The following is a 26,612-nucleotide window of genomic DNA, read 5'->3' on the forward strand; positions in this document are numbered from 1 at the left end:
TGGCGCCGTTTCCCCGTGAGATGGTGTCGAACTGTCACGAGAGGGGGTCTCCACACACGACACCTTGAGAAAGGTCCAGTGGCAGGGGACTCGAGAGTTCGCACGGGTTTTCTGACGTGAGCTTTTTCGGGGTCTTGCTTCCATGTTCGGGGTTTGCTGCCCCAGGGTAGGAATTGTGAGAACAGACACACCCTTCTCTGGCCCCTCCTTCTCTGAGAGCCTCCACAGCGCCCCGCTCCCCACCTCTGGGACCCCCCTTTGCATCCCCTCTGCTGCCAAGGTTGTCAGTCACCCCCGCATGGGGTGGGTCCCCAGTCTTTGATTAGTCAGAGGGCCTCCCTGGGAGTCAGGGCACAGCCCGCCTGTGAGGGAGGGTGGGCCTGGAGTCCTTGTTCACACTCAGAATCCCGCCCCTCTGGACAAGGGGCTCCGGGTTTGGCAGGGGGTGCCCTTGCCCAGACACCCTAAAACCCTTGACTCTGCAGCAGAGCCCCAAAGGCCCTGAAAACCAGGCCAAATGTGGGGGGTGCCGTGGGCATTCAGAGGCCAGCAGCACCTCCTTGCCCACACCCTCAGGAGGGGGGCTCCTCTGGGCTGCCCCAGCCTATTGTACCTCACCCCAGGAGGGTCCCCAGTCAGCCACATCCCTTGTGCGCCCCCTCAATGTTCCCACGAGTTGGCAGGTCTCCATCAGGCCCAGAAGCAGCAGTGGTGGGTGTCAGGAGAGTCCCAGCCCCTTAGAGGGCTGGTGGCCCAGAGGACAAGCAGCCGAAGTCCAGGCTGCCGCCAGGGGCACTCAGTGCTGCCACCTTGTGGCCATGGGAGGCCCACAACACACTCCACACTTGTCTGATCACCCACCAGGGTCCAAAGGCTGGTACAGAATAAAGAAGATATTGGAAGCGATTTCTGGACTTGCTGTTCCTGCCTCCTTCCCAAGTATAAGCCTGGGCTGCTCCGAGCAAGGGAGGCAGGGACTGAAGATCCTCATTTCTGCTCCACAGCAGCTCTGGCCACTCTCTCCTACAGACAGGGGAGAAATCGAGGCACTCGCTCCTCTCCTTCGCTCATCTTGCAGGGGACCCCCTCCTCTCCTGCAGCTTGGTCCCAGGGCTGCAGGGCCCCCACCACTAAGATGGGACCCACCCCCGCACCCAGCCCCACCCATGAGGCCTCTTTGTCTGAAGCCAGGGCTGCCCGTGGGATGGCCAGGTACATGGGGAGGCTCAAGCCACTTTCCTCCTCCCTCAGGATCCCCACTCCTTCCCCATGGACTGCCCCCTAACTCCCCTGCCAGACCCAGAGGCACAGGGCACCCGCGCCCCACAGCTGGGCCAGGGAAGGCTCACGGAGACAAGTGGGGCAGTGGGCAGGTGAGGACCAAGCTGAGGTGCTCCAGCGGTGGTGGGCAGGTGGAGCCTAGTCATCTGGCCTCTCTTCCTGGGGGTCCTCGTCCTTGGGGGGTGCTGGCTGGCCACAGAAATGGTCGTTCCAGATCTTGAGGAAGGTGACCCGGAACTTCTGGATGCGGAAGGCATAGACGATGGGGTTCATAGCCGAGTTGCCGTGTGTGAGGAAGATGGCAATGTAGATGAGCAGGCTGGGCTTGTGGCAGGAGGGGCAGAAGAGGGTGATGCAGTTCAGGATGTGCAGGGGCAGCCAGCTCAGGGCGAAGAGGAGGAGGATGAGGGCCAGCGACTTGGCGATCCGCAGCTCCTTCCCGTAGTACTTCTGCGGGTCGCCGGCAGAAGCCGACACCTTCTTGTTGAGCTGCCGGCGGATCAGGTAGAAGACCTCCAGGTAGATGAGGACCATGAGCAGCAGGGGGGGCAGCACCCAGACGAAGAAGTTGAAGTAGACCATGTACTCCATGCTGATGACCTTCTCAAACTCACACTTGATCACAGGCTCCCCCACGCTGCCGTTGGCCTCCCAGGCCCGCTGCACCGAGCTCAGGTTGTTCCAGCCGAACATGGGCGTCAGGCCCACCACAAAGGACAGCAGCCAGCAGCCAGCGATGGCCACCGCCGCCCTGCGGGGCGTCACCACCGTCTTGTACCTGGAGGGAGGACAGAGTGTGAGGCGCCTGCAAGGCTGACCCTGCCCGCTGGGGCCCAGGCTTCAGGGAGTGCATGTCCGTGGCTAAAGCACCAAGTTTTCAGGACCTAAGATTAAGGACAGCTCGGTTCACCTCTCCTGGTGAATGAAGAAAACCCTAACAGAAAGCAAAGGATGCCCCATAGGAGTTTTGATAAAGTTACTGAAGGGGAAGTCTCTCGAGCCTGTTACCCCGCCCCCACAATCACATCACTGTCTCACGACAGCCCTCATGGTGGGGGGGGGGGGGGCGGCGGGAGGAATCACTGGCAGATGAAGAAACAGAGGTTCAAACTGGTCACGTGAGCTGCTAGGGCCACATGGAGGGAGGCCGTGCAGCCCTGTGCTCCCCAGCACACGTCCACACTGACCACACAGCCACTGGTGCACACACCACCTTCCCCTCGGCCAACGCAACTCTCAGAAAGCACAACCTCCTCTAGGCTCTGTCCGCTCTCCCGGCCGGCCCCCATTGTCCACCTCCTCCTCACCCCCCTCCCCTCCCCATCACCGCCCAGGGCTCCCCTCCTAAGGGCTGGATCTCAAGAACCAGCTCCGCACACCCAGGTGATGGGAATTGTTCTCAGGAAAGAGGCTCTGGATGCTCACGGGGTGGGTGCCCTCGGCCAGCGGACACTGCGGGTGCTGTCGATCCCAGGCCTGCCCTCCGCCAGGGGGAAGACAGGGTCCCGCCCCATGAGGCCCACATTTTGGGAGAAGACACAGATGACACCAAAGAAAGGACATAGCAAGACAACTACAGGTTGTCCCACGTCCTTGGAAGGAAATGCAAGGGACGGTGTCCAAGGACGGGGCTGCTGAGCTTCTCCACGCTGTGACAGCCAGACGGTAGAACCCCGGATGACACGGAAGCCAGCAAGGCACCCGCAGCTGGTGATGGCCCCACACCCCACAGAGGGCTAAGGGGTGCAGTGGGGGTGGGAGAAGTGAGGTCCCCTCCCCATCCCACAGATAAGGTGTGCTCGATGAGGCCTTGGGAACCTCATTTCCAGCTTCCCTACCTTCCCAGTGGGGGCACTGAGGAGCCCGGTGGCCCCTGCACCCATGGTGTGGGCCGCCTGCCCCTCCCCTGTGTGCCTCCCTGAGGGTCTCTTCCTCTGAACCCTTCTTTGCTGCTGTGACTGAAGCGCAGTCCCTGCTGCTGTGTCCCCGGAAAAAGAGCCAGCTCGCTGCACATGCTGGAACCAGAGACTGGATCAGGTCTCCCTCCATGACAGGAGCCTGTGGGACCACTCCGGGGGGAGGACCAGGTGACATGGGGCAGCCTGTGCCTGGGCTCCCACACGTCCGAGCCCCTGGAGACGCTCATACCTGGAAAACCTCAGGATGTCTGGGTGCTCAGCAAACACCAGGCTCGGGGCTGTATTCCAGTGGCCTCCGGGGCTCCGCAATGCCCCATGGATAGAGCAGGCCCAGCCGACCCAGCTGTGAGTCTAGGGGCCAGAACACGGGAGCCAGGCTGCTCCGTGAGGGGAAGTGAGCTGAGGGCGGCCTCGGCTGCAGGTCCATGTCCCATTTATTGCTCACCGCCCTGTTACATCCATGCCTCAGGGGCCCCGTAACAGGCTGTGAGGGGCCCAATTCCACAGATTACAGATTCAAGGCCCGGCAGTGGGCCAGCCTGTGCCCATGGCTCCCAGCTCCCAGACCAGCTCTCCCTCAGGGCAGTGGGCTCGCTGCGGGGCGTTTGGACACAGGATGGCTTGCAGGCTGAGAGCGTCCCTTTGCTACAGGCTTTGAAACAAAACCGTCTGGACCCAGTTCAGACCTGGGGGGGCAGTGATGACCCCCTGAGAAATGAGTGGGTACCGACAGTGTCCCAGGTGGGAGACGGCGGCAACTGGCAGCTGGGGAGGCGCCCCTCTTCTCCTCCCCACCCTGCCAACTTCCTGGAGCCCCCGGGTCAGAGCGTCCCTGGGGCTCCTCCAGGCCGGGCCCCAGCAGACCCTGCAGCTCAGGGTATCAGCTCCCATCTGTTTTTCTTGCTATTTTCTCCACGGTGGGAAAGGCTGGACACAGAACCTTGGCTGAGGTGGAGCAGGCTATCACAGGAATGGCCGGGCAGAGGCCCACCTTGTCCACCCGAGGGAAAGAACAGTGGACACGGTGCATCCTGGGTGCACGTGGGGTGGGGCATGTTGAGTGTGCCTCCCACACTCGGGGTGTGCCTCCCAAATGGGGCGCAAGGCCTCACCACCTCCACGGCTGCGCTGGGAACCAGCCAGTGAGGTGGCTGCCCTCAGGAGGGAGCAGTCTCAGGCTGATGCGGGCTGGGCGGGAGGCGAGGGGACGGCCAAATGCAGGCAGTGACGCTGCAAGGGGGAAGCTCCTTACAGACATCACTGAAGGGACCAGCTGCACCCCACCTGCAGCACCTGCCCCCCAGGGGAGCTAAGACCCACCCACCACTGGACAGACGGCCCTTTGGGTGTGCGGCTGCCCCCTCTGTGTGCGACAGTAGCACAGCTCCAAGGTATGAACCAATCCATTAGTCAAGTCTTCTGCTGGTGAGGGTGACGTGGTGGCCGGGATGTCAGGGGCAGCAGGGGGCACAGACTCTCTGAGGGAGAGGCATAGGCTGAAGAAAAGGCAGACAGTGTCCCTGCTGCCGAGAGCGAGCCTGGCCGGACAGGCAAGTAGCCAGAGCGAGCACACGTGGTTTAGAAGTGCCCGTGAGAGACGAAGGCTACCCACCCTGGACCTGAATCAGGCCGGGGGAGGGCGCTCTGGAGGCTAAGGTAGGGGCAAAACAGTCAGTTAGCAATGGATGTAATAAGGGGGAAGTAAAATCTGTTCCATGACAAACCGAGCTGACTGGTCAGTCACTGTCGACTCCCACGTGAGGACCGGGAGGACGGAGGGGAAGGCGCTGCAGCACGGGCGTCGTCAGCGGAGGGCGGGGCGAAGGTGGAGCCAGAGCCCTGGGAGCAGCCCTGCTGAGTCAGAAACTGCTGGTTCCTGCGAGGGTCCTGCCACCTAAGACTGCTCTGAGGAGGACCCTTACAGAGGTGTGAGCCGGTGCCCCCAGGCCACCAGCCAACTCCAACAGGTCCAGGCAGCACGGCCCAAGCCCCTGTGCTGCCCCCATGCAGTGTGAGACCTACAGAGGCTCATGGCCAGATGTAGCCCCCCCAACCCGCCCCCTGCCCCCCACCCCCCGGACTCTTCCAGTCTGCAGCCCAGAGAAGCTGGGTCTCCATCTCAGGCCAGGTCCCAGCAGGGGCTGTGAGCGTGTGCCTGAGCTCCCCATCTGGCCTTTCCCTCATGAATAGGCCCCTTTCATAGATGAGATCACTTCCAGTGGGGGGACCCGCCAAGCACAGAGCAGAGGCCTCTCCCTGCCCACCACCTCAGAGGAGGCCTTTCCGGGACACAGCGGGAACGACATCCAGGCTCACTCTGAGGACTCAAGCTGCAGCCTCCTCGGCACAGGAAAGGCTGGGAAGGCCAGCGAGTGCCACATGGGCCACGGGACCCAGGCAGGAAGGAGCATCGGGAGCAGACAGGGGGCTGGACCCTCTCTGCCTCACTGGGGTGCTGAGCCCTCACGGGGGGCCTTTCCCAAGCTCCCCAGTCAGCTGGGTCCCCGGGAGGCACTGCAGTGACAGAGGGAGGGGACAGAAGCCAGGATACTTCCTCCCTCTCTGTCACCACGGCCATGGGTGTCCGGCAGCAGCGCTGTCTCCTCCTTGGCTCCACCGCCCACGGACAGGTCCCCACAGACCGGCAGCGGCCAGCCCTGGGTCCCGCAGCCCAGGGCATTGCTTGCCTTGGCTGCTCGTCTCTGGGTGACCTCCCTGTCCCATTTGGCGTCTCAAATGCTTCATCCCCTGGGTACCCAGGTTCTGGCAGGAAAGGCCTTCCACTGGAAGCCCCTAGCTGACTTCCACGCTCCTGGTTAGACCCCAGTGGCTCCAGAGCGGCACCAGAGTGGGAAGAATGGAGCGTGGCCATCACAGGGAGAGCCCTAACCGGCCTCTTAACACACGCGTGTCGGCTCGGACAGAGACAGACTCTGCACAGTGGGCTGGGAAAGGCATGGCTGTGCCTGAAGCCGGGGTGGTAAAGTGTGCAGCCCACTGCTGACCCCCGCCCGGGCAGGGTCCCCAAGCCAGGCCGTCCACATCCCTGTCACAGGCTCCTTGCTCAGGTCCTGGGCCCAGGGCTGGGCGGGACGCCAGAGGGGTCAGCACCCTCTACAGTCCTGCCGCTCGGATGGCTGAACCCCTTTCCCACGGGGCTGAGGACAGCATTTCACGGCTGTGGTCCCTTCCTTCCTGCCTCCTTTCTCAGCCACTTGTAACCGAAAACTTGGATCCCAAGACTGGGGAAGTAGGTTTTCAGACTATTAAACTGCTTCCTGCGGAGAAAGTCTTCCTCCCAAAGGAGAACAGGAAACCAGATACAATCACTCCAGGGGCCAAATATGTAACAGTAACTTTGCCCAGAGGAGACTGGATGAAGGGCCGGGTGGGGCGCGGGAGGCCAGGACGTCTGGGTCCTAATAACCTTGCTTTGAATCTTGCTGCTTCGGGGCCTGTGGCATTGCCCACCAGCTGGGACTATCTGTCCCACGTCCCCAAAGGGGACGCCTGGGCCCAGGGCCAGCCTGCAGAGCTGCCGGGGGAGGAGGAACCCTGAGCTCTGCGAGAAAGGAGCCACGTGAGTCCATTGGGTCATTAGCATGATGAGCCTCGGAAATTGCTGCTGGTCATACTGAGGACCCTCCCCACCTCTGGAGCCAGCAGGCAGTCTGCCGGGGCCACCTCCAAGGCCAAAAGCCAGGCTCCCAGGCCCCATGGGTCCTGACCTCACAGGCTCTGTGTGTGGGCCCTGCTGGGTTCTCCCTCTCTTCCAGAGGGGGCTTCCAGTTTGCTCAGAGGCTCTGACCCTGGGGCACCCACAGGGAGTGGGGTGCCGGAGGGCAGTCCCCAGATGTAAGGAGGGAATTTGTCTCCAGGCCCCACCCTTCTCCCGAGAGTCCAGATGTGTGAAAATGGCCTCACCCCACAGACAGGAGGCCCAGGTACTGTGCTGGGAAACAGTGCCCTGGGTGACTTTGAGACACTGCTACCTCCTCGCCACCCCAGGGGCAGCCAGCTCTGCCTCCCAAGAGCAGATGCGGCCCCCACAGTCCAGTGGCCGAGGGTCCTTGAGGAAGAGGGCGTCTGACCCGAACAGTCAGCTCCAGAAAGTGTCCCCTGAATTCAGCATTTCTGCCATTTCCTGCACCAAAAGCTGACTCTCCAGCTGCAGGGCCCTACCCGCTGTGGGTGACTTTCCCACTCATCAGGTGGGGTGGAAAAAGCCACTGTGTCTGCGCCAGGACTCGGTGACCTGTGAGTGGCCGCACAGCGAGGCCTCCCCAGGGCAGCCGCCCGGTCAGAGGAGGTGACATTCCTTCTCCGGTGAAGCGGAGAGACCTAACATGGTGGGGACCTGGAGCAGACTATGGTCACTGACGAAAGGTGGCCGAGGACCCCACAGCCTGGATGCTGAGTGTCCCCCTCTCGCTGTGCCCGGCTAGAGGGTGCAGAGAGGGACCTGCACTGCCCAGCGAGGGGGCCTGAGGTGAAGTGGCCACGTCAGGACCCCGGAGAGTGGCCTCCTGCCTCCCAACCTCACTGTGCAGGTGTCAGGAGCCCCGGTCTGGTCCGGGCACCTGGGTCCTCGGCAGGGTGATGTGGGGCTGAATGAGAGCCACCCACGTGCCTCGTTCTCCCTCTCCTAGACCTGCTGGGCATGCACAGAAGGGAGACAGGAACAGGAGGGCCAGCCTGGGGAGCAGGAGCCCCAAAGCACATCAGTTCCCTGAGGGGGTCCCCCGCTAAGGATGTCACACTTTACCCACTTGCCCATGGCGGCGGGGGCGGGGGGCGGGGATGGGCACACCAGGGAATGGAAAGAGAATTAAATATTTGCTGAGTGAGTGGAGTGCTGAGGAGTCAGATCTGAGTTCAGTCTGTGGCCCCACCAGCCAATAGCTCGCGGCCGGCCTTCAGCAGATCACAGTTCCTTGCCTTGGGGCTTGTCCTCAGCACAGTGGGACAATGACACTGGCTTGGCGGCCACTGTGGCCCAGAGGCTGGCACAGGGACGGAGCTGGGCCCCTGCTAGGTGCCCGTTGCTTCCACTACCCGAAGGCACCCCTGAGTGCTCTGGAAAACCGAGTCCGTCCTGCGGAGACGCAGCAGGTCACAGGGACAAAAAGTGTCTTGTTCTGATTCGGGAGGCCATTCACATGGCTTTGGTGTCTACTTTGTAGCAAACTCAGCCTTGGTACAGAACCAGCCTGTGTTCCCTGAGCCCTCAGACTAGTGGGGGGTGGAGTAGAGTGGGTGGGGGTGGGATCAGGCAGGTGCAGCCCTTCACCCAGCTCCCTCTGGGGTACGTGGGGTGTGGGGGGACCACACAGGCGCCCCGGCCCTTTCTCCCACACCCTGCTGAGCATCTCCTGGCCTGCCTGGAACCAGGGGTGACGCAGCCTCTGCCTGAAGGGCTGTCCCCTCCAGAGAGACTCTGCATAGACCGACACCCCAGTGCGCAGACCTCCCCTGGCTTCAGGGGCAACGGCTCTCCCCAGGCTTGGGTTCTTCTCCTCTGGGAAAGAGGGTCCTCTTGGGTTCTTCTCCTCCTATCCCCTGCCTGAGCCCTCAGGGTTCCCCGAAGTTCACGGCATCTAGCCCTCTGGGAAAGAGGCAACAGGCAGCAGGGGAGGACAGAGAGGATGGGGAGGGCTCCCCACATTGGAAATTTGCCCAGAGAAAGAACACACTCCCACCCAGGGGCCTCTTTTTCTCCATCGCTGGCACTTCTATATCAGCAAGTACTCCCAAGGGTCCAACTTTGTGGCTCCCACTACATCACAGGGGAGGGGGTGCAACAGGAAGAAGCCCAGCACAGAGTCACCTCCCACTGCCTCTCAGTGGTGTCTCCTTGCGTTCCCTCCCTTCTGCCCACTGAACATGCCCAGAGCCCAGAGTCCAGGCCCCACCCAGGAAGCAGCCCTTCTCAGCCAGCAGCCCACAGATGAGCCCACCAGCCCCATGCCCCACCTACCCTGCCCCTCCAGTCCCCTAGCATTTCCTCTAGGGATGGGCCGGGGGCAGGAAGGGCCCTGATGCACTGGGAGGTAGGGAGGCACCAGGCTTGCCCAGGTGGATGCAGGCACAGAGCAGGGCCCCCTTGGGGGACAATCAGCAAAACTCTGATTTTCTGCCTGAGCTTTTGACTGTGTGTCCCAAGGGGTGGGGAGCAAGTCCAGCTCCTCGTGGGTTCCCAGCACCTGCCCCAGTCACTGACGCCCAGTTGGCATCCAGCCATATTCGGGGAAGGAGAGCAGGTTCTCGTACAAATCTCAACAAAAAGCAGAGAGCATGGAAAGAGAACGAACCCAACGAACAGAAAAGTCGCCAACACAAGAGATATTACTCAGCGATATCAACGGTCAGCTTTAATGTGAGAGAACTGGGGTGGGGGGCGGCTCTGGCTCAGCACAGCCCCCTCCTGCCTGCACAAGGGCCTGCACCCCCCTGCCCCCCACAGCAGACCTTCTGTAGGAGCCTCGGGCTGCTCCATGTCACCCAGCCCAGCGTGTGAAGCCGCTTCATTAGGAGGTTCCAGCAGGAGTCTGACCCCAGTTCCTCCCGCTGCAAGGCCAGCGCTCTGCTCACTGCCAGCGTGGGGAACAGCCTGTTCTCCTCTGTGGGGTGCGGCCTGCACCCTTGAACGGAGCAGCAGGGAGCCTGGCAGCATCCCGGAGTGGGGCCCCTCAGGGGTGAGCCATCGAGTCCCTCTCAGTCTGTTCCCCTACCTCAGAACAGCCCTGCAAGGCGCTCACACACGCCAGGACCCTGCGAGGACCTCAGCGGTGGTGTGGCAGTGGGGTGGGGAGCTTATTAAATCAAAGCCGTTTTTTCCACCCAACACCCACGAAAGCCTGAAAGTGCAGTGCTTGGAGCTGGAAAAAGAACACCGGGCTGCTGGCGACAGTGGACCTTAGGGGCTGAAGGAGGCAGGAATGGGCAGGACAGGCCTGGGGAGTGGGGAGGGGACGCCAAAGTGCCTTCCCGCCCCCCTGAAATCAACAGCTCCCGTGTGGGCCATGCGGAAGGTCCCATTCCAGGCCCTGGAGCTGCCCCACAGGGAGGAGTTAGAGCCCAGCACCAGCTTTCAAGTCCCCGAAGGGATGGCCGAACCTGTCCCTCCCCTGACCTCTGACCTCTGTAGCTGCCACCAGCTTCTCCAACAGAGGGACAAACACAGGCCAGCATTAGAGGGACAAGGTCTGACTCAGACTCAGGCTGCTGCCAGCAAATCGGACCCCCTCTCAGAGCCTGTCTCTGCGCCTGTGACTCGGGGCCACACCTGCCTCCGTCCCCCAGGCTTCCAGAGTCCCCTGGGCCCCAGCTTCCCAGCGGGCTCCTCCCTCTCCTTGGTCCAAGCACCGGAGGACTGGGTGACTAGCCCAAGGTCACGCAGCTGGTGGCCAAACAAAGGGAGCTGCAACCCAGGTCAGAAGCCTCCACACCCTGCCCTGTGGCTCAGGCAGCGATCTCCCCTAAGGACGTGAGGAGCCAGGGATGGAGCCTCCTGACTGCTGGTCCAAGCTCCTCAAGGCCCGCAGCACTCAGTGCCTGGCTCCAAAGCAGCTCCAGCCCCTCATCTTGGGGGGAGGTGACAGAGGAGCCCAGAAGGAGGAAAATCCCTGCCAGGTCCACACCAATGCACCATCAGGGATAGCAGCGTCCTGGGGAGCAGCGCCCAGCACGGGCAGAGGGAAGGGCGGCACCAGACAGGAGGTGGAGGGGGCAGAGTTCTCCCTCACACCACTCATAGGACTTCTGTCACTGCCATGTCACAGATTGAGGCCCAGGAAGGTCCGGGGAGCATGCAGAGCCCCAGCAGGGCAGGCTGGTGTGGAGCTGAGACAGGCCCACACTCTCTGCAGCACCTCTACCTGTGCCGGCAGAGAAGGCCTCCCCGAGCCTCTCTCCACCTCTCACCTCCGGGGGGCCTCGGAGGGGGCCGTGCAGATGGGCATGTGCAGGCCCTGGGTCCAGAGAGGAAGCAGGCAGGGCCAGCAGGGAGCCATGCCAGCCTGCGGCCACAGCAGCCTCAGTCCCTACCATCACCTCTCAGCTCAGCCTGTGCTGACTCCTGTCATCTGCCAAAGCCGGGATGCTCAGTGACGACAGAGGCCCAGAGAGCAGGCACGTCACACACAGCGCCCCTCAGGGGCCCACCCAGCAGCTCTTCAAGCCCCCTTTTCCACTTGCAAACTTATTTCCACGTTCCTCGGCCTCCCTGCATCCCAGCACCTTTCTCCGTAAGGTGGACTTGGTGCCAGCCTTGCCACCGTAAATGAAATTAAACACTCTACAAAGGCGGCACCAAAGCTACCCTGAGCCAGGACCGCAAGCTGGTGCGCACCCCTCCCCCGCCACAGACTGGGTCTGCTTTCCTGGGGCCCCTCATGCCAGGCAGCCCCCACGCTCACCACCAGGCTTGAGGCAGAAAGGGAGGTGCCCGGGCCCTGTGCCATGAGCAGTGACAGGCCACGCCCTCACCTGTGCACAGGCTCTGTGTGGCAGCCAGCCAGGCCTCAGTCACTTCCCCATGGTCTTGCTCGCCAGTGCCGTCCGTGGGAAGGAAGCCTCAGGCCACACTGTGGATGGGTTGGTCAGCTGCCCACCCCAACCGCACAGAGACAGACAGACAGACACGCATCCACCACTGTCCACCCCTCGTCTTGCCTCCCAGCAGGGCAGAAAAGGGGAAGGAGCATCAGGATACTGGGGAGAGGCTTGTTCACACCTACGAGCATCTACAATCCATGAGGCACATGGTGGTGTTTCCAGTTTACAGGTGAAGACGCAGAGAATCAGAGAGTCTGGCTGAGACTGGGAGACCAGCATGGCAGTCCCACTCCCACTGCCCTGGGCCGCTGAGGCCCCCCAGGAAGTCGGCAGGGACCAGGAACCAAGAGTCCCCTTGCCAATGAGGTGGCTTGTCAAGTGGGCCAGTGGCAGTCCGGGCTCTGGGCTCCAGGTTCCTAGCCCCAAGCCCCCCTTGGCACTGGGTGGGTTGGGGGATCCTTGTTCCCCAGCCTCCCTCAGAGAGGAGGGGCTCTCGTACCCTTGAGTCTCCTCACAAGTGTTTCCCTTGAACGTTTTTCTTCCGGTCTTGACTGCAGACTGAGTTTGGGCTCTGGCCACGTTTTTGATGGGACGAGGGGGCCTTGAGACTGCCCCCTCCTGGCTGGTGTGGCTTCAGCAGCGGGGAGACACACACTCCAGGAGCCGCCCATCGCTGAGGGTTAGAGCTCAGCACCCGCCACACATGGGGCAGGCGTTCTTGCTGGGGTGGACCTCCCTCTGCCCACTGGTCACCGAGCCTCACCCTCATGTCCAGTGCCCGAAGAGAGCCCTCCGCAGCTCCCGCAGATGGGACACAGAGAGGAAGCTGGTCGGCTCCAGGCGTGGGGCACGTCCACCCAGAATGTGCAGGTTTATGCTCTGCTCCCTCCCACACGCCTGCAGCTCCATGCCAGGCAGTCAGGCCAGCCCTGGGGCAGCTCTGAACTGCAGGCCAGAGACCTGGTGGGGGCGGGGGTTGGGGTGCCTAACCCTCCCACCACATACTCACAGCCAGCTCACCCCTGAACAACGATGCTGTTCTCACCTCCCGATCCGACAGCGCTGCCTTACAGAGACAGGTTTTTGCTCTAGGGATTGGAATTGAGCCCATTTCATAGATATGGAAACTGAGACCCAGACAGGTAAGTGATTCACCCAAGATCACTCAGCACAGTGCTGGAGTCAAGGCTCAAACACAGGGCTTTTCATTCACCCGTTCCATCACTCATTTGACAATCCCAGTGACACACGGCAGCTCTGTGGCCGCTAGCAGGTTGTCTGACCTCTCTGAGACTTAGCTTCTCAGGAAATGTGGAAGCTAGGGCTGTAGTACACTGTTACTATAAAACACTGTCAGTGCCTCTTGAGAAACCTGCAGGAATTTAGACGAGAGAACCCACATCAGGTCTTCGGCACAGTCTCGCAAACACTGGGTGCTCAAGAGTCTTTGCTGCCACTAACATCCCTTCAGCGACGACTTGGGTCAGTTGTTGTAGACAAAGATGGAACCATGCTGGGCAGTGTGGACACAGCAAGAATGGGCTTGGCCCAGCGAGGAGAGCTGACGAGGGCTGTGATTCACGGGAGCAAGGGAGCTGCGGGGCAGTGAGGGCAGAACAAGAAGGGCTTCCTGGAGGCAGTACTGTCTGAGCATTACAGAGTGAGCAGGAACTAGACGGACGAGAGAGGGGAGCAGCTCTCCGGGGTGTTTATGCGAGAGGTCTCATCCTTCTCTGAACTCCAAGGCCTGGGCGGAAAGAAGACGGACGGAGGCGGAGATAGCACTCCCAGCCCAGGCGGAGGGCAGCATGGAGCTGAGTGCCGCAGGAACCCCTGGCCGGAGTGACCTGGACCCCGTGTGCCGGGAGTGGGCCGAGCCTGCCCAGGCCTCCTGCCAGGGCCACTGGGGGATCATCGCCTGTGGGTTAGGGTTAGGGCTTGAGGACAGGTCTGGTGTCACCACAGACACACGCTGACTTGAGCACAGGGGCTGGAGCACGCACACAGGAAGGAGCCCCGCTGGGCTGCAATCACTCTGGGCCTCAGTGATGGAGGGGGTGGGCGGGAGAGGGGAGAGGCAAGAACAGGCAGAGTCTCATGAAAGATCTGGAAGCCTGGGCCAGTATTTTGTGACTTGCAAAAATAAGAATGAAGAGCTATAACCCCCTGCACAGGCGCACACTCCGAGGGTGTGAGTGTGTGAATACCACCCCCACACGTGCCCCAGGGGATCACGTGGGCCCCTGTCCCGATTACAGCCACGCTGGCACGCCCCTCACTGGCTCAGTGCAGACTGTCAGCCCCGGGGCTTGACCAGCTATCCCGGGGTGTCTGCTGCACCACTATCTTCAGGGTGGCCCCCAGGAGCCCATAATGGGGGTTCCCTGCAGAGGGCTGGCCCCTATGTCTGCTGGGCTCAGCGAGTCCCCAGACACACTGAACATTTTCCTCCCCGGAGGGACTCTGGAGCCCGACTGGAGGCCTTCGGGAGACACAGAGGTCCCTGAGGGGCTGTTCACACCCTTCCCTCCTAGAAACAGGAGCCTGCGGGAGAGTCAGGAGACCGGGGTACACCTCCACCCCCGGAACTTGCCAGGAAAGCTAGGGTGAGAGCTTTTACCTCTCTGCTCCCCAGGCCTCCCCCCCCCCATCTCCTGGGAGACTGTTAATGAAATAATCCTTCCTTCTCCAGGGCCTGCCTTTGGCCCGTGGGTGACTATGAAATATCCGGCTGGTTTCTTCCCAGCCAGCCACCCCACCTCCCCCGTGAGTGCTTTCAGCCACTCAAGCATTCTCCCATTCCTCTCCCAGCTACCACCCACCCCGCCAGCTGCGGAGGGCCAGCTGGGGTATGAGGTGGAGGGTGGAGACAGGAGAGAACCACACCTGCCCTCAAGAGCTTGCAGCTCTTTTTGACGAGGACCTGAGCGCAGAGGATGGCGGAGGCCAACGGACACCACGCCGCAAACGTCGAACGAGCTCTGGGAGACCGGGCCCAGTAACGGCGCCCATCCCCTGAGTGCCCCGAATTTTCCAGGCCTTGGCGTCTCGTCCGAAAGCCTCATGATGACGCGGAGGAAGTGAGAAGAGGCATCTGCTCACACCCTTCCTTCCACGGTGTCTCCTCTCTGTGAACGGGGGGAGGGCCGCACCTCTCATAGGAAAGGGGTCACTGAAAGTGTCAAGGGCACAGGGGCTTCCTTCAACTGGACCTTCCCCTCTCCTGCCCCCAGGAGAGTGCTGCACGCTGACTTCCTGGTCCAGCTGGGTGGCTGTGGCCCGAGCCCTCAGTTCCACTGGGAGAGAAACCAGGCTGACAGCCAGCTCTGGCCATGCTGGGGGCGGGGGGCTGGGAAGTGGATGCAGTGCTTCTGAGAGCCTGCAGGTCCGGCTGCCAGCGCCTGTGCCAAACCCCCCTCCCCGCTGCTGCCCTGCCAAGCACAATCGCTCCAGGGGCTGAAGGGGACTGTGGCAGTTCGGGCCAGCTGGAGCCTTCTCCAGTTGCCAGCGTCCCACGCCCACCAGTTCTGCCCCCCCGGGGCTGCACCGGGCACATGATGGCTGCCGCCAGTGGCCTGAGTGACCACTGTCCTGCTGCCTTAGCTGACACTCACCACTCAGTGCCCAGCAGCTGTGACAGGCCCCTCCTGTGCCATGGGGGCGGGGAGACCACTGTGCAGGGGCCAGCGAGAGGGTGACCACAGGGGATCTGCCGTCACCTCCACTGCAGTGTCTCCGACGGTCTGGGTCTCCCCACCGACCTCCCTCACCACTCCCGGCTCCAGGCAGGGCAGCACCATCCACCCCGTGGCTTCAGCCACAAACCGCAGAGTCACAGCCCACTCCTTCACTTCACACATCCGCTCCAGCACCCACAGCTCTGAGGCCAACAGGCCTCGATGTCTCTGGTCCTCTCCGGTCCTCTCCACACCCCGCCCCCTCCCGCCCACATGGCCGCAGCCTTCCCTGCCCCCACCCAGCCTGCACCCGGCAGGCCAGACGGTCCTGTGTCCACGTGGCAAGCACACTGCCCTTGCACACAGGGCATTCGATTGAGATAGATCATGCTTTTCGTGGATCGCTGGATTTCATTTGCTAATATTTTATTAAGGACTTTTGACCTTTTAAATATGCAATTGGGATTACGTCATCCCATGCTTAAAGCACTTCTGAGGCTTCTCGGTGCACTTAGACTAAAGTGTGAGTGCTTGGCCCTGAGCCACGGGCCCCCAGCCTCCCTCAGTCCTGGGCTGCGTCTCTCAGACACCGGCCGCCCAGGGGAGAGGCCAAGCACAGCCTGACGCAGGGGACGCCAGGGCGGCTCCCTTCCCTGCCTTCTCCTTGGGCTGCAGCACAGCTCTGCCCCTGCCTGGAGGACCGCCCTCGCCCAGCAGTCTCTAAGGGCACAGGGGCAGGGGCCTCAGGCCTGGCCAGGGTCTGGCACCTGGGTCAGTGAGGGAAGGGGCTCCCCTGGGGGCCGCGGACACACGCATCTCACCTCAAACTCATCACCTTGAGCTGCACGTGGGCCCCTCCTGCTGCTCCCGATGACGCCAGACGTCCCAGCTCCAGTCACCGTCCCCCTTCCGAGGGAACAATGCAGTTGTGACTCTGTGCGTTGAGGCCTCCCACATCCTTCCTGTCCGCTGGTGACCTGACTTCAGACCGGGACGTCACCTCCCGGCACCTGCACCACACACTCTGCCTCCTGCCGTGAGCTGAGCTCCATGGCCCTCTAGACCGGCCCTCTGGGTGTCCCCTAGGTCCCCGCCTGCCCCTTTCCAGGACTTCACTCCAGAAAGCCCCTCCTTTGCTCCATGCTGAGCTGTCCCCTCTACTGTGTCTCAGTCAGCACACTGACTAACGTCACCACATCCGAGAGAACAATGTGGAACAAAACACCCGTTCCTCTGCTCAGCTCCGTTACACCGCTCTCCAGGCCCCTCAGAGGAGCACCCATGCCTGCCTTCTCCGACCCATTCTGCACACTTGGCATCTCAGACACCGCGTTCAGGGGGGGCTCTGGGGTCCCCCTCACGTGCCTGGTTCTCCTTCTCTCTCTGGTGCTGGTGCCTACTCTTCTCCCCGGCCTCTCAACACTCAGTCCTTGCTCTTTCTCTCCATAGTGGGTACTTGTCCAGCCATGGGGCCTACCTGCCAGTGGCTCCCCACCCCCCACGCTGACCTCCCTTCTAAAGTCTACCCATGAACATCCAACCAGCCACTCAGCATCACACGCAGCCCAGTCCCAGTGAGTCCGAAAGGAACCTTTGTTATCCCCACGCCAGCCACACCGGCAGCCCCCCTTCAGGGGCTCGGGATGAAAAGTGTGGTCACACGTGACTCCTCTCTTGTGCCCACATCCAATCCACGAGCAAACTCTTGGGCTCTTGCTTCCAAATATGTCAGAATGCAAACAAATCAGTGTTTACACCGAACACAATATACAGAAAAGCATACACACTACTTGGTTTCCTTTAGAAAAGTTCAACAACAGGCAAAGCCAATGTATGGGCACGAAGACCAGCCGCTGGTCACTCTCGAGGGCACTGACTGGGGGCAACACCAGGGAGCCATCTGGGTTGCAGAAATTGTCCTAAAAACTGACCTGGGCAGTGGTGACGTGGTCTGTCCATCTGTGAGCGCACACTCAACTGTATGCTTGAGCCTAGGAGGCTGCGGGGGCGACTGACAGCCCAGGGGTCCCGTGCATCTCTCATCTCTGTTCTGTGCCCGCCCTGCCACTGTGGGCCAACCAGCTGGGAGCACACCCCTAGCCCTGCAGGCCTGGGACAGCACTCCTCACCGAGAGGCTGGGCAGTAGGGTGTCCAGGTCTCACCGGGGAGAGGGCAGTCACTGAGCTGAGCCTCACGGCCCACCCGTCCTGCCCACCCAGCCGGGAAGGGCCTGGGGTGGAGGAGTGCCAGGCTCCCCCATGGGGGGCTGCGGCTCCCGTGGGATTGGCCTGGAGGAGTGACCGAGCTGGGGCAGAGATGGAGTTGGGGTAGAGAGACTGGGAAACCGCCGCCCAGGACCCTCACAGCTGGAGGCTGTGCCGGGTGCAGCCACTGGCCCAGGGCGCAGGGCGGGCCCCAGCCTTCAGATGAGGTTCCTGAATATCATGCTGTGATAGTTGTAATAATTTTTTTAAAATGGTAACAACCCTATTAATCAAAACTGTAAGCATGGATAAATAAAATATGATGTTCTTTTACTGAAGAAATGCGGACAGCCAGCCCACTCGGAGCCGGGCATGGGAGGACATGGGCGGGGGGACAGATGTGCTCCTGGCCGCCTGGCACTGACCAAGCTCAGAAAAGCCACCTGGAGCGTGAGCGATGGGGAAGGAGCTACAGATGCACCCTGAGTACCTGACAGAGACAGCTCACCTGGTGCCCTGCTGGGGGGAGGGGCGGCATGGGCACTCCCCAGGAAGGACAGTAATGGATGAGACTAAAACATGAGTTAAAAGCCAAGCTAACCCTGCGCCATCATCAAATTCCTTACCAAATGGTTTGTGTCGACATGGGGGGGTGCGTGTAACACAACACGAGGTAAACGAACTGGAACATGAAGCTACAGATGCTCTCGACTGCGTAAGAATGACAAGTGGCCGACAGGTGATGGACAGATAGGGAGATAAAGAGATGCGTGGAAAATTTTTCTGGAATGGCAAATGTTAACACTCATCTGCATGTGGTAGAATTACCGATGATTTCCTCATCTTCGTTTTCGCCTAGACTTTGGACATTTTAAACAATAAACGTACACTCAGGACTCCACCCCAGAGCACCTTGTCCTCCACCTGCTTCCCAGAAGCCCAGACCTGGGCAGGTGGCAGCCTGGGAGCCACCTCCTTGCCAGCTCGGCAAAGCAGCCACCCTGGGAACTCACCCACATGACTCTCACCTACAGCCCATGGCACCTGGCCCAGCTCGCTCTTTAGCAAAACCTACCTGAAGGCTGCCCCTCATTCAAACAAAGAATGACCTTTCTGTTCACCAATCACACTCCCCTCAGCCCAGCACTGACCTGCTGACTCTGCTCTGTCCCTGGAGGGGGGACTGCTGACAGCTGTTCCTGCCCGGCCTTGGCCTTTAGGGTCAGAGGATAGGGAGCCAGAGTGAGCACGGGGTGGGGGGGTGGCTGGGGAGGACAGACCTCCTGTGTGAGTGACCTTCACCATGCTGGAACCCTGGCCTCTGCTTCCCCTTCTGCAGGAAAGGGAGCTGGACGGCAGGGCTGCTCCACAGTGGCTCCAGCCTCTGGCAGATCTGTCCTTGGCCAGGCGAGGAGATGCCTAAGTCCTCTGAAAGCAGAGCCAGGACCTGAGACCCTGAGGCCATAGACGGTGGCTGGTTGGAGGCGGGCGGGGATACAAGCACTGACCTCTTTAATTGTCAAGAAAAGCCCAGGCCAGTGGGGAGGGGAGGGGGCTGACGCCGTGTCTGAAAGTGAGCACACCCTAGTCTACCCGGATCCTCGCTCCTCGTGAGCCTGGTCCAGCAGGCCAGCCTCCACTCTTGGCTGTGCTTCCCAGTCAGCAGCCCAGCCGGGCAGGCTTCCAGCGGTGGACAGAGGCGAGGCTACCAGGGGCTCCTCTGCCCACTGGGGTGAAGGTGAGGAAGGCAGGGAGGAGCGTGTGTGGGCTGAGTGGAGAGCAGGGGACGCAGGCCCAGATCGGAGGAGAGAGGCCACCCCACCGGCAGCCTCCCCCGTGAGCCCTACAGCTTCCTGGGGCCGATTCAGGCCACACGTGGGCTCGCTGGTTAGAGGCGCCTGGCCTCGATTCAAACCCTGTCTCCTCCTGACAAGATGTTCGTCTGGGCAAATCACTGAGCCTCCTTGAGCCTCGGACCTCCGTTCATCTAAAAAAGTGTCTTCAGGAAGGGGCTAGCCGTGGTCCCCAATAGTGAGAGGCTACAAGCACTGAGACACAGCAGATAAAACCACAGCCTCGCTCCCCTTCTCCACGCTAGGGGCTAAAAACAACACGGCTTCGCCAAGATCTCAACACAGCATGGTCCGGAGCAATGACACGGAGGAGCCACAGAGGTGACGGGAACCTCGGAGACGGGGCTGGGGGGGGGGGGGAGGTGCAGGAGCGGGGGCAGGCCCCGAGGTCGAACGCCATATCCAAGGTGGCAGTCAGTTAGTAACAGAGCCAGGCTGAAACCCAGGTCAATCTGACTCCCAAACACCCACCTCCCCTCACCCCACCCCACCCACCAGGTCTCCTGCTCACAGACAGGGCTTTGCTCAGGGAGCCCCGCCGTCCTCCTCCACAGGGGCAGCCCCTGGAGTGGGCAGCACCCAGACCCCCGGGGTGAGGGGTGGTGGGATGAACGTGGGGGGTGGTCCCAGAAGTGGGAGCTGAGAGGAATAGGGCATCAGTTGCCAAACAAGTGAAGGTGTTATGCAAATGACATGCAAAGCACATGTAAATGACCGCAGGTTATTGATGAATCAACCATTTGAGGTTTTTCTCTTTTGGTAACTGGATCGCTGTGAACCTGTCTTCTCCCTTCTCTTTCTGCCGAGTGGGAGGAAATAAAATTTGTGGTTGACTGACCAAACCGTGCCTTGCTCAGTGAGGGGCCCGGCAGAACCGTCAGCAGCTGCAGGGACGTACCTGCCAACGCTTGTTTTGGATTCCTCCCTGGTGCCTGGGGCGTGGTCACTGCTGGCTGGCTTGGGGTACCAGGGGCCCCCAGGCCAAGAGGTGTCCCCCAGACCCACAGCCCGGTGACTCCAAGGGGCCCGTGGGGAATGTGACAGGCAGGGGCCTGGAGTGGCCCGCCACCTCAGCCCAACCTCCACCAAGGAGCCCAGCTTGGGACCATGGCCCTCCAGGCACTGGGGCCTGAGCTGCTGGGCAGCCCAGGGAGCAGGGAGGGCCCAGCTGCAGTGAGATGGTAAATCAGAGGGTCAGCATCTGGGAGGCCCACCTGAGGCTCAACCGCATGAGCTCTGGACGCCCAGCTAGTTCAGTCCCCGGCGGCTGAGTGTCTGTTTCATGCCCGACGTCATGCCAGGCTTTCTGTGCAAATAGCGGCACAGATAGGACGTCACAGCTGCCCCTCAGGCACTGCCGACCAACCATGGTGCCTGGACGCCTTCCTGGGAACTCGGGGCGGGGGCATGAGCAGGTGGGGGCAGCACCCGCCTACTTTGCCTTCTGTCAACCATGACGAGATGACAAGCGTGAACCTGCTGTGTGTGGCTGGCACACAGCATGCCCAAAGCAGACCATGTGCTCTACGTTCTCCCAGGCATCCCAGGAAGAAGGGGCAGTGTTCGCATCCCCTTCGGTGGACGAGGAACCCAAGTGTAAGGAGGCGAATGAGTGCCTTTCTGAGGTCACACAGCTAGAAACACACAGCAGGGCCGGGAACCCAGGCCTGCACGCTCACCTCGGTGCAGGCACCACCCTCAGAAGGCAGCTCACCCGCAGGTGCACAGAAGCCTGTGGCACAGAAGCTTCCCCCTGGGGGGCAGCTCAGCAGCTACTGCCACCCCACAGGGCAGGCAGAGCAGGTTCCACTTCCGTCACAGCAGGGCCAGGCTTCTGCTCACCTTCGAATCTGCTCTAGCCAGAATTCCTGAGCACCTGCCTACACCTGCCTGTCTCTGTGAGCCTCCCAAGGTGGCGGCACCGCACATGGTCAGCGGAGGTCCAACCACTGGAGTGGGCTGAGGCCAGCGTCTCCTGCACAGCCCACCGGACCTGGGACCCAGGGCAGCTCGAAGGCCCTGAGGCACCGAGCATCCTGGGTGTCCAGGTTGCCTGCCCTGGGAAACCTGGAGGTTCTGCCCCCGACCAGCATCAAGGGACCCCCTGTGTTTGAGTTTTGCCTTTACCTGATCCCACAGCAGCTTCCTGACAGGAGCATAGTGAGAACAGGAAAGACGGTACATGACAAAAGCTTCCCAAAGTTGCACAAACTCAGTGCAAACGCGGGTGGCTGGGCCTGCCCGGGCAAGTTGCCAAGTAAGGCCACAGGCCCCACGTCCCAGACACGGAGGCTGCTGCAGGGACGGCAGGTGCCAGAGTCGGCCGCAGCCCCCTGAGCTATACGGAGGGGCCTCACAGGATGTCCCGGCCCGACCAGCTGGCAGTGCACCCAGGCCCTGCCTGGTGCTGAGACGGCGGCCTGGAAGCCCTGGGGAAGGAGCTCCCGGGGCACTAGCACTCTTGAGAAGACAGTCACTACGAGGCCACCACCCCTGTGCTGCCTGGACACAGCCTGAGTCCCTGTGTGGTGGCCGGCCAAGACCTGCACGGCTTTGTGCCAGAGCAAGACAGTGGAGAGAAGGCGCCGCACTCGTCCCTCCTCCTGCTGCAACAGAGTGGCCAGCGTGGGCGCCCAGGGCCGCCCGGAGGGCACCGCCGGCCAGCACACATGTGGAGTGTCCACGGCAGGGCTGCCCTGTCTGGCTGGAGAAGCAGCCCTCTGCACACGCTCCCCCCTCACTTCCCTGAGCCTGGCGAGCTCCACTAGTCCTGCCCAGTGATCCCTGGGACTCCTGCTGGCCCCTGCAAACCCCCACTGCAGGCTGGACAGCTGGCTGTGTCCAGAGAATGGCGGCAGTGCAGCGCGGGGTCCTGGGCACCGCCAGGCTTACACTCCCCCAGCCGCCCAGCACCCCCCCTGCTCCAATGACAGCTCAGCCCGGCACCGCAAAGCAGAGGGCAGGGGACAGTGGCCCAGAGGACATCTGGCTAAAAGGAGCCCTGTGCTCCACCTTCCACCCCCTCTGGATGGCCCTCACACCGCCCAGCATGGGCGTGGCCCGCACCTCCCGCGCGCAGACTCACCGGAGCGGGATCTTGACGCGGAGGTAGCGGTCCACAGCAATGGCCAGCAGGGCCAGGATGGAGCTCTGAGTGAGGATGAGCACGGGGCAGGCGACCATGAGGCAGGTGTGGAAGTAGGTCTGTGGCCCGATGTTGATGAGGATGGCCAGTGGGATGACCAGAGCACCCACGGCCACGTCAGCCACAGCCAGCGACGCAATGAAGCAGAAGGTGGCGTCCCGCAGCGCCTGGTTCACCTTCACCGCCCAGATCACCAGCACGTTCCCGGGCACGGAGACCAGGGCGATGAGCACCTCTACGCTGATGTAGGCGGCCTGGAAGCCCGAGATGGAGGGCGGCATGGCAGGCGAGGCACATCCGCGGTGGCACCTGGGGTCGGGATGCGCGGCGTGGGAGGTCTGCCCGGCCGGAGGGCCGGGGCTCTGGAGTCCCCTCCCTCGGGAGATGAGCCCCACTTGGCACAGCGGGCGCCTGCCCAGGCTGGCGAGACGCCCCAGCCCTTTCTCGGCCTAATCTCTGTCCCTCCCCTTGTCACTCCCGGAGGTTCCACTCAGCAACTCGAGATAGAAGCGCTGGGTCCTCCCCTGGCTTTTTTATCAGGTGTGAGGCAGCTCGGCACACACCCTACAGGGGTCCCCCATGCCTGGCTCTGCCCACCTAAGCCCACAGAACTGAATACTAGGAGCTCACTAGCCTGCCTGCTGGCCGCCAGGGGGTCCCAGAGGCGGTGCCCAAAGTTGGGGACACCTGGTGCCGCCCCGAGCTCCCGGCCGCGCGGGGCAGGGCTGGGCTCCGCGCAGCGCGCGCGCCGCTCCTCGTCGTCCGGCTCCGCCGCAGCCCCGGCCTTTCGAGCAATCACATGGTGCGCGGAGGCTGGGCCCCGGACGCTTTTAAAGAGGTAGCGCCCTACTCCGCACCTGGGACGGAGCTGACGGACGCTAGTCTGGGGAACCGAGGCCGGCATCGGCCGGGGCGCGCGGTACCCTTTTCCCAGCGTGCGCCCACCCACGCTAGCCGCTCGGCGCCAGTCTCACAGCCGTGCCGGCTCTGCTCCAGCTCTACCGGGGACCCTCGCCCACTCCTGCTCCTAGAAAGGGGCTTTCTAGTCGCCGTTTTCAACCCTCTCCTTCATCTTCCTCGGGGACCCCCGGTGCGGACGGAAACACAGACCTACCCAAGGTCACCAAAGCTGGCAGAACTCGCAGACACCTGAGCGAATCCGTCCAAACGCCCCCCCAGCCCGACGCCTTCAGCGCCGCCAATTCGTGGGTGCCCGAGAACCCAGGGTCAGCGAGCCCGGTCCGGGCACGGGGCGGGCGGACTCGCCTCGGGCGCCCCCAGCGCGGGAGCTGAGCTACACCAGGCTGCGCACACCGGGGGATGGGGGCGGCGCACCGCGGGCCCTCCCTCCTCGCCCTCCGCCTTCTCCCCGCCCACTACCTACGCTAAACAAAGGGAGGGATTCTGGGTGAGAAAAGCTGGGAAATGGGAGCTTTCCGTAGAGTCCCCTGTGTGAATCCAGCCGCTGGAGTGGACAGAGGTGCAGCCTCCCTGAGTCCACTCTCTCTTCTCGATGCGGGGTGCCCGGGAGGCGACCACTGCGCCAGCCGCGCAGCACCCCCTCGGAGCTCTTTCTGACCTACAGCACCTCGTGCCCCCGTCCGAGACCCGCTTTCCCGGCCTCCCCGTCCCGGAGCGCGCTCATGGGCTCGCGTCCCTCCGCACCCGCGCTGCAGGCGCGCTCCCGAGCCGCCGCATCCCTTCCCGGCTCCCAGAACTGCCTGTTCGTGATTTCCATTTCACAGATGGGGGTGCTGAGGCTCCGAGAGGACGCCTCGCTCCTGGGATCGGCCCCATCCTGTCCCGCCTCTGGGGCCCCTTTCTGCCCCACCTCGCACAGCCCAGTCCGCTGGTGGCGTAGATAGCGAGGCCCCGGCGGGGAAGCAGGTGCACAGTAAATCCTAACGGAGCCCTGAACCGCGCGCTCGCCACTTTGCCTGACCCAGATTCTCTTCTTGGCTGCCTCCCGCTGCGGGTTCAGGTCAGGTGGCCCACTGGCACCTACCGGTACCCGCCCCCCCACCCCGGCAGACTCTCACTCAGAACAGGTGCTTTGCAGACACCCCAACCTGAGAAAACCACATGGACGGTGGGAAAGGACCCTGGGAGAGCACAGAGTCAGGCAGCCACCCATGCCTGCAGCCACGCCAGCCCCCTGAGGCTCTGCCCCTGATTGCATCTCAGGACCCCAGAGAGCTCTGGCCCAGAGGAGGGGGTCTTCACTGAACCTTCCTGGGGTGGTGGTGGGAGGGGTAACTTCCATTTCCGCCGCAGACAGCAAAGTCGAGGTCCTTGCCTGAGCCCAGCTGCAGAAACTGGGATTCTTCCCCAGGCTTCGCACGGCGACCTCAGCGCTCTGGGGCATCCACGTCCCCTGCTGCGAAAGCCTTTGCATCCATCCCTCGGACTCTCCGAGCTTTCCTTGGCCCGAGGTCTTTTGTGGTCAAGGCTTTCTCTTGATTTTCACTCAGCCTCCTAACTTGGGCTCCTCTAGCTGTCAGAAACACCTGCAAAGACCCAGGCAGGCCTGGGCTGGCGCAGGGGGTGGGTGATTGACTCACCCTTCACCTCCAGAGGGCACCTGGCCCCCCCACTCCCACCCCCAACTGACAAGTAGTAGATACCTTTGCATACTACCTGTAGGTGATTTGTTTTTATCTCAGATCTAGGTGAAATGAACCAAAACCCTCATCCCTTCTCCCACCCCCACCCCCACTGCCCCCTGCCTGTGCCCAGGGCCAGGCCTCCTGGACAACCCAGAGCTGGCCCCGCCAGGAAGGGGCCACACCTTTGGGCACTAGCAGGAAGGGGTGCCTACTCCCCACTCAGCCTCTGGGGAGGCCTGGGGAGTAGAGGAAGTTTTACGATTCTCCTCTTTCCCCTTCCAGCAGGCAGGGGGTTATTTTGGTCCCCGTATTGTTCTTCAGCATTTCTCTGGGCAGTGTTCAAGGCAGGCGGGGGCGGCGGGGGAGGTGGAGGACCAGGGCTGGTCAAGGGCAGACAGATGGAAAGAAAAATATCTCTGAAGGCAAGGAAGCCCTTGGCCTTTCCCCCAGGGCCCCTCAACCCGAGCCAAGCCACCCCCCAATGCAGTGACTTCCTTGGAGTCCCCCCCTTTCCAGCCTGTAATCTAGGTCTGCCTCTTTGCCATCCCTCCTCCCTGCCCCCACTGCTGCGTCAGAGCCTCCCTGGGGGAGAGGCTGGGTCAGTGGGAGGGGAGACCCAGGCGGACTACTCCCCTCTGCCTGTGTGTGGGGGCGGGGGGGGGGGGAGTGGGGAGAGGGCTGGTCCAGGTCTCTCCAGACAGGCAGAGAGTTTCCAAACCCTTATGCGAGGGTGCTGCTTCCACGCCCTTTCCAACATCATCATTGCTTCCCTCATCCATCCATTCATTCTAACACACAGGTGCTGAGCCCCTTCACCCACAGTGAGCTGAGCCCTGGGGACACAGAGGCGATAGCGCCATAGTCTCCCGAAAGAGCTGCCCGGCAGGTGGGGACCTAAGGCTCAAGGGACCCCCAACTGACAGTCCCTCCAGTGAGGGTCAGGACGTCTGTCCCACCCCCATCCAGGAGCACTGCCTCGGGCTGCACTTTGCAGGGCCGGGCACAGCGGGCACTGATGCCCAAGGATGGGGCTTCAGTGCTGTGGGTGCGGAGAGCAGCCGCGGGGTGGCGGGGGCTGGGGGTGAGGGTCAGGCCCTGGGGACTCAGATGCACACCCCTCCTTTAGCCTGAGCCGCTCTGCTGTGGCGTACACCACATATGGCTTCTTGGTATGAGATTTTATTTGAACATAAGGTTCTATTAGCTCTGCAGCTTTAGAAACTTGAAAATTTGAGCTTCAAGCTAATCCATTATCCATACAGATAAGGAAACTGAGAGGCAACAAACCTGTTCCAACCCACGGGTGACCTGGGGGCAGAGCCTGGTGCCGGGGGGCGGGGCCAGGGGCAGCGGAGGGAGCCGTGCCCAGG

General features: G+C 62.1%; 1 protein-coding gene across 5 annotated transcripts; it reads right to left on the reverse strand.

The window, feature by feature from the left end:
* Positions 1–93: 93 nt before the first annotated feature.
* Positions 94–23,948, reverse strand: ADORA1 (adenosine A1 receptor). Of its 5 annotated transcripts, XR_006653401.3 has the most exons (4): positions 23,751–23,948; positions 22,577–22,945; positions 1,350–2,059; positions 94–1,023 (listed from the first exon to the last, which is right to left on the reverse strand). XR_006653401.3 is itself a non-coding variant. In XM_024576097.4 (3 exons), exons 2-3 carry the CDS (start codon positions 22,915–22,917, stop codon positions 1,420–1,422), a joined length of 981 nt encoding a protein of 326 aa, XP_024431865.1. In that variant the 5' UTR covers positions 22,918–22,945; positions 23,751–23,948; the 3' UTR covers positions 94–1,419. The 5 variants fall into 5 exon arrangements, 4 of the variants coding, with proteins under 4 accessions (XP_024431865.1, XP_045040446.1, XP_053768931.1 ...); XM_024576097.4 differs by having other exon boundaries at positions 94–2,059; XM_045184511.3 differs by having other exon boundaries at positions 94–2,059; positions 23,747–23,948.
* Positions 23,949–26,612: the final 2,664 nt, after the last annotated feature.

This window comes from Desmodus rotundus, chromosome 10 (genome assembly GCF_022682495.2).
Source record: "Desmodus rotundus isolate HL8 chromosome 10, HLdesRot8A.1, whole genome shotgun sequence".
In the NCBI taxonomy this organism is placed as follows: Eukaryota; Metazoa; Chordata; class Mammalia; order Chiroptera; family Phyllostomidae; genus Desmodus; species Desmodus rotundus.